The sequence below is a fragment of the Carcharodon carcharias genome, chromosome 1, assembly GCF_017639515.1.
Source record: "Carcharodon carcharias isolate sCarCar2 chromosome 1, sCarCar2.pri, whole genome shotgun sequence".
Lineage (NCBI taxonomy): Eukaryota > Metazoa > Chordata > Chondrichthyes > Lamniformes > Lamnidae > Carcharodon > Carcharodon carcharias.
Genome location: NC_054467.1, coordinates 44,483,513 through 44,490,257, shown reverse-complemented (window position 1 = coordinate 44,490,257; position 6,745 = coordinate 44,483,513). Strand labels below are relative to the sequence as shown.

The following is a 6,745-nucleotide window of genomic DNA, read 5'->3' as shown; positions in this document are numbered from 1 at the left end:
TGCTTTGCAAGAATCCTGGAGAAAATAGATTTCTTCTGCGAATAATTTTTCAAATAATCCATTTAAAGCTTTTTTTCTTAAGTTTTAAAGTGATATAGCTTACATGCATGGGCTTGTTTTAAGCTTTTTAATCTTCAATATTGGTATGTTTGTATTTCGCAACTTCCTGGGAATTTCCTGCTGACATCATCTCATGTCTTGAGTAACAGTACTCTGGTTATAAATAGAGAAACAGGACAACGAGAAGATAGATACGAACTTCAGCCACAGAGCACAACAACAAGAAGAACATTAAGACCATCATACAAGCAAAAGACAATGAACAGCAAAGTTACTCTCGCCGTCTTGATTCTCTTTGCACTTTATGTGGCTTCCACCCAAGGTAAGAGCTAATCTGACTTCATAGTTGCACAGCAAATATACAGAACCTAGAATCTGTTTGAAAACATTTATATATCTAGTAGAGTTATAGGTAAATGCAAATAATACTGATTAAGATTCACAGTTGAAATTGTAGTTGTCAGTGAGTATTATGAAACAATTATTTGTTAATCATAGACTGCACAGGCTAACTTTTAGGAAACAGTTCCATTGTTTGTAACTTCAGAAATGTGTTCTAAAGTGTTCAGGGATAGATTTGTGATTTTTTATTGTTACTGAGTGATCCAGCCACAATTGTTCCATTTTGGAAACACCATCATCACAAAGGCTGCAGTGGTTCAAGATTAGCCCACTACCACCTTTTAAGGAAATTAGTGATTCCAAATAAATCTTGCCCTGCCAGCATCACCTGTTATACACTGTGTTGAGACAATGCGGTTCATTCTCAAACCATTAGGATGTGGCAGCCTTAGACAAATTAATTAGCAGCTCTTCTGACCTGGACAGTGTACAAGGAATAGGCGAGTGAATGACCCCAAATTACAATGTGCACCAAGATCAAAAGCAGAGGTAAACTTATGTTGAAGGGCGTTTTTAACCAAGGGTGTTGAGTAAGGCAGAAAAGGAAACAATGCTCCTTTAAGAAAAAATGTTGCCTTAGGCTTAAAAGGTTTCAAGAAAAACAACTCAATTTTAGCCAATTTTAAGGCAGGATTTTATTTTTATTATTTACCAGGCTGGAGTTCAGTTGAAGTCAACAAGATTTTCTATAGGTGTAACTCAGCATTTTACTACCTTAGAAATAGAGCAGTTTACTAACTGTATCTTGCTTTCACTCAGTACAATTGTTAAACATTCCAGCTTTTGGACAATTGGAGAAAAACAAATGTGAGGGTCATGGTATCTAATTTATATAACATGGGAGCCCAAACCACCAGAGTATGCTATTCGAAATCCAGACATTAAGAGTGAAATTTAATAATTCATTGTGAGGATCCACTTACAGGAGAGGTCAAATGTGCTAACCTGTAAGAGCGTCTAATATAGACCTGAAATTTGCCAAGTGAGTACTTATAGCCTGAGAGGTCTAATCTTTGGCTGGCACCCTTGTTTCAGTAGAGAGAATTTTTTAGGGTGTCTGCTACCAGTAGTCAGCTATCACTTTGTCTAAGACTATCTATGCATCTATATGAAAAAGACATTTCAAATTAAAGTTATAAATACTGACTTTCTGTAACCTGTTCTTTCCATAGCTGCATCTCTCAGACAAGCAGGAGTGAGCTTGCGCTGTCAATGCATTAATACAATTTCCAAATTCATCCATCCAAAACACATGGAGAATGTTGAAATTATTCCAAGTGGCCCACACTGTTCAAATGTTGAAATCATGTAAGTTTTAATAACTGATTATGGAAAAACATACCGTGTACGTGAATAATGCTTACATAATTTGTAATGATAATTTTATTGTAAGTAGGCAGCAGAACTTTAAATAATTGTCATATTTCACTTCTTTCAGTGCAATCCTTAAAAATGGTTCTCCAGTGTGTCTGAATCCTGAAGCCATTTGGGTGAAGAAGATCATTGAGCTGATGAGCAAACGGTAAGTTTCAGATGCTAGCTTGCAATAAAACAATAGATCTATCTTAGTTCTCCAAAAAGTTGCAAGGCATGCAATGGGAATAAAGGCAATGAATATGTGAGGTAGGGGTTTATCTTTTCTGTCTGGGTAGTAATCCAGAAGAGCAGATTGACTGCATATTAGAGAACCTACTTGATTTTGGAGAATGAAAATCAGGCGGATTGCATAAGAAGCTGGTGATCACTCCACCAGGTACAGTCCATGTGGTAAATATGAAAATCTATATCACTGAGATGACAAGGTATTGATAAAATTGTAGTTAACCATGGGAGGACCTTGGAGCTGGAGAACCTGAAATGACATATTGCAGTGCTTACCCATATTCTATTGGGCAAGCTGTAACTTAGTTTAAACTATTATTTCTGCATAGCGTTGAGGGAGAGAAATATCAATGATTACAGGACTTTTCACTTTAAACCCCAGTGAGACCTTCCTCAAGTATTTCATGAACACCTCAGAAAGCAATGTATACTGTAACTTTAGCAGTATATCTTCTGTGGTATGAATGTAATACTGACCCATTTCTCACACACCCTGTCCCATTAGGTTATGTACACTGGGGAACTGGTTTAATGCCAAATAATGTCAAAAGCTAGCACAGAGTTTCATTGCATCTTACATTGTTTGATTTGAAACAGCAGTAAACCTTAGGAATTATCACCAGTTATAAATGTGTTTTGCTGATCTCACTCAAAGTTTTTAACAGGAAAAAGGGTGATATTCTTTCAAAAAAATGACAAACTGGTGAACATTTTGTTCATTATGCTGTGGCACCTGAGCTCCAAGGGTTTGATTACGAGAAGCGATTACAGAAACTGGGCTTGTATTCCCTGAAATAGAGAAGTTCAAGGGTAAATTGATTAAGATTTTTAGGAATTTGAAAGGAATAGATGGAGTAGATAAATAAACTTTTCTTCTCAATTGGGAGCGCTACAACAAGGGATGTAGTATAAAATCAGGGCTGAGCCAAGAGAGAAGTTTGGAAACATTTTGTTGCATAGAAGGTGGTATTCTCCTACCCAAAAAGCAGTAGATGCTAATTCAAATCATGATTAAATCTGAAATTGATCTTTTTTGCGAGACAAGAATATAACAGGAGATGAGGTCAGGACCTGCAGTTATAGTTAAGATACAGATAAGTCGCAATCACTTGGAATGGCGGAACTGACTGTTCTTATGTTCTGGAGCAATTGTGTATGAAACAATATTTAAGACATGAGTTTGTGAAATCGATTACTTTGCTGAATATTTTTCTCATATATTCCTGCAATATTGAAAGTAATTTTTATTTGTTTCTGTATATTTTGTAGTTCCAAGACTGATGACGCTCAGTAAGGGGATCTCAATGGCTGAGTGCCGAGAAGGGGACACCTGTCCAAAATGAGTCTCTATTCTAACATTTACAGATCTTTAACCATCATGTTCAAGCCTGTCATAAACTTGTAACATAGCGGGACTGTCTGACTGATGTAAAGCAATGTATTTACAATCACATGAGGGGACATGTTGCATTACATTTACCATTACATTTTTATTATCCCCTTAATTGGCTGGCCAGCGTGAAATGGTTTCTGGGCCTGATCGTGGGTGTGGTCGGCTTCCCAAACGCCCCCACCTGCCCCCACCAAGCCCGCACACCAAGGGCAAAATTCTGCCACTGCAGGTAAATTACTGGACTGTGTAGACGGTACAACTTTGATCCTGTTTTCAAATCGGCGTACACTTGCTGCCAGATTAACGTGTCAGAGTGTAGTTACTCACTGGAAATGAAGCTCACAATTTTGACGTGGCATTTTTTCAGTATTGTAATTTTGATCTTTATTGTAATTTATTTGAGTTGCAATTTATTTATTCTCATTGATATTTATGCTGTCCTAAAAAAGTTTAATTCCCTATGTATTTATGTTTTGCCATGAAAGCATTTGGTAAATTTGTTAACACGAAAATATGTGTGAGGAAATAATCTGTAATTTATATTTATTATAAATTGATAAGACATTTTTATTTAAATAAAGCAAGTATTATTTTCTGTATGTGTTTTACAATATCAATTTTTGGTCTCCCAATAAATCATTGAGCTTAACTGAAATGAGTAGACAACGGAATGTTAGTCGGCAATTCTTAGCTCAATGGTAGCACTCCCAGCACTGAATCATGGGCTCAAACCCCATTCTACAAATATGAGCATATTGTGGGCTGATACTTTGATACAGCACTGAGGAAGTGTTGCACTGACAGGAGTGCCTTCTTTCTGATAAGATGTTAAACCAGGGCCATGTCTTCCCTCTCATGTGGACATGCAAAATCACATGGCAGTAATCACAGGAGACCAGAGGAGCTCTCTGGTTCCCTGGCCAGTATAAATCCCTCAGTCTAAAATAGGGTCGGAATTATACGGCTCTTCTCACTAGCAGGATCTTCTCATTCCATCGAAGTCAATGGAGGTTTGAATGGCTCACCACATGTTCCACCCTTCCCCCATGGCGGCATGTCCATAAAATTTCTCCCAAGGTGTTTGGTCATATGTCACATCTCTATTCGTGGGAAGCTGGGTCCATTTTGGCTGCCACATATCCCTACTTTACAACACAGACTATACCTGAAAAGTAATTCATTGGCTAAAATGTTTTAGGATGTTCTGTAATAATGAAAAGTTCTGCACAAACGCAAGTTCACAGTATGTTAGCCTAACTCACATGAATTATCCTTCTAACTTCATCATTCTTTCCAATCTATTCCTCATCCGTAAACTTTAAATCGCTAGATTCTGGAAAGGCTCCATCGGACTGGAAAGTAGCAAATATAATGCCTCTATTCAAAAAGGGAGGGAAGCAGAAAACAGGAAACTATAGGCCAATTGACGTCTGGAGCATCATTTTCAGATCAGCGAGTGGGGACAGGGCCCACTCGCCAATGCGTAACATGACGCAGGGTGACGTCGGGCATGCATCTTAGCGTCACCCCGTGTTAGTTAGATTTTCACTTCGTCGGATGCACAGCCAAGTTAGCTGCGCACCCGCTGAACTGCCAACGGCTTATTATGGACATTAGAAAATTAATTGCTGAATTTAATGGGCCAGGCGAGGAGGCCAGGTGGCCTTTGGAAAATGCATGAAGCCTTATCCATCGGCGGGATGAGGTTTCTTGTAAGATTTAAAATTTCACAAACAATTTTTAATAAATGTAATGGACATGTCCCAGCTCATGTGACAGCTTCACATGAGGGGACACGTCCTTAAATGTCTTTCTCTCTTTGATTAGGTTTTTAAAAATAACACTGATCTCCCCGAGGCAGCATATTTCCTCAGGGAGATCGCTGCACTCTTTCACACACATGAACGAAAGAGCGGACTCCCTGCTCAGGGAGCACCCCCTGCCCGCAGAGGGAGCGCACAGCACTTCCGGTTGGATGTCACGCTGGGTAGGCCCTAATTGGCCAGCCCATGTAAAATGCCGATGCCCTCTTCACCCTCCCCCCCGCACCCCACCCCCACCCCCGCTGATCCAGGGTGCTGTTTGGGAACTCGCCCGCTTGCGCCCGTTTCTGCACCAACCCCTGACGGAGGGAAAATGCTGCCCCTGTTGTGTGGGTGCTGTTGGATTGATCATTAAGGAGGTTATAGCTGGGCACTTAGAAAATCTTAAGCTGGGCAGGAAGAGTCAGTATGGTTTTCTGAAAGGAAAATCATGTTTAATAAATGTATTAGAGTTCTTTGAAGGAGTAACATGTGCGGTGTATAGAGTGGAGCCCGTTGACGTACTGTACTTGGATATCCAGAAAGCATTAGATACTGTGCCACATCCAAGGTTATTGAAGAAAATAAGATTTCATGGTGTAGTGGGTAACATATTAACCTGGATAGAAAATTGGCTAGCTGGCAGATTACAGTATGCAGAAATGGGTATTTGTCTGATTGGCAGAATGTGCCGAGTGGAATCCCGCAGGGGTCTGTGCTGGGGCCTCAACTTTTTACAATTTACGTCAATGGTTTAAATGATGGGAGTGAACGTATGGCAGCTAAATTTGCAGACGACACAAAGATACATAGGAAAGTTTGTTGGGAAGAACACATAAGGAGTTTGTAGATGGAAATAAGTTGAGTGGGCAAAAATCTGGCAGATGGAGTATCATGTGGGAAAATGTGAAGTTGTTCACTTTGGCAGGAAGAATATAAAAGCAGAGTGTTACTTAAATGGAGAACAACTGCAGGATTCAGAGCTGCAGAGGGATCTAGGTGTTCTTGGGCATGAGACAGAAAAAGTTAGCCTGCAGGTATAGCATGTAATGAAGACGGCTAATGGAATGCTGTCCTCTATTATGAAAGGAATTGAACATAAAACTAAGGATGTTGTCCTTCAGTTAAACAGGGCATCTGTGAGACTGCATTTCCCATACCGTGTGCAGTTTTGGTCTCCTTCTTTAAGGAAGAATGTAAATGTGTTGGAGGCAGTTCAGAGCAGGTTTACTAGATTAATACCTGGAATGAGCATCTTGTTTTATGGGGATAGGTTGAATGAGCTGGGTTAGTTTCTACTGGAGTTTAAAAGAGTAATGGGTGACTTGATTGAAATAAACAAGAGCCTGAACAGTCTCGACAAGGTGCAGTGGATAGGATGTTTCGTCTTGTGAGTGAGTCCAGAACTACTGGGCAATGTTTCAAAATTCTGGAGAGTGGGGAGTCTTGGGCGATCTTATAGGATAGAGACGAGAAAAATCTTTTG

At 39.6% G+C, this 6,745-nt stretch overlaps 1 protein-coding gene across 1 annotated transcript; it reads left to right on the top strand.

Moving 5' to 3' along the window:
• Positions 1–225: 225 nt before the first annotated feature.
• LOC121279744 (interleukin-8-like) lies at positions 226–4,074 on the top strand. Its single transcript, XM_041191010.1, has 4 exons — positions 226–382; positions 1,635–1,770; positions 1,901–1,984; positions 3,334–4,074. The coding sequence occupies exons 1-4, from the start codon at positions 319–321 to the stop codon at positions 3,356–3,358; spliced, it is 309 nt and encodes a 102-aa protein (XP_041046944.1). The 5' UTR covers positions 226–318; the 3' UTR covers positions 3,359–4,074.
• Positions 4,075–6,745: the final 2,671 nt, after the last annotated feature.

Bases quoted from the DNA above. Each gene is read 5' to 3' on its own strand.
- LOC121279744 (XM_041191010.1), top strand. From the start codon at position 319: ATGAACAGCAAAGTTACTCTCGCCGTCTTGATTCTCTTTGCACTTTAT. The intron at 383-1,634 runs GTAAGAGCTAAT...TTCTTTCCATAG, and splicing joins TTATGTGGCTTCCACCCAAG to CTGCATCTCTCAGACAAGCA. The intron at 1,771-1,900 runs GTAAGTTTTAAT...CACTTCTTTCAG, and splicing joins TGTTCAAATGTTGAAATCAT to TGCAATCCTTAAAAATGGTT.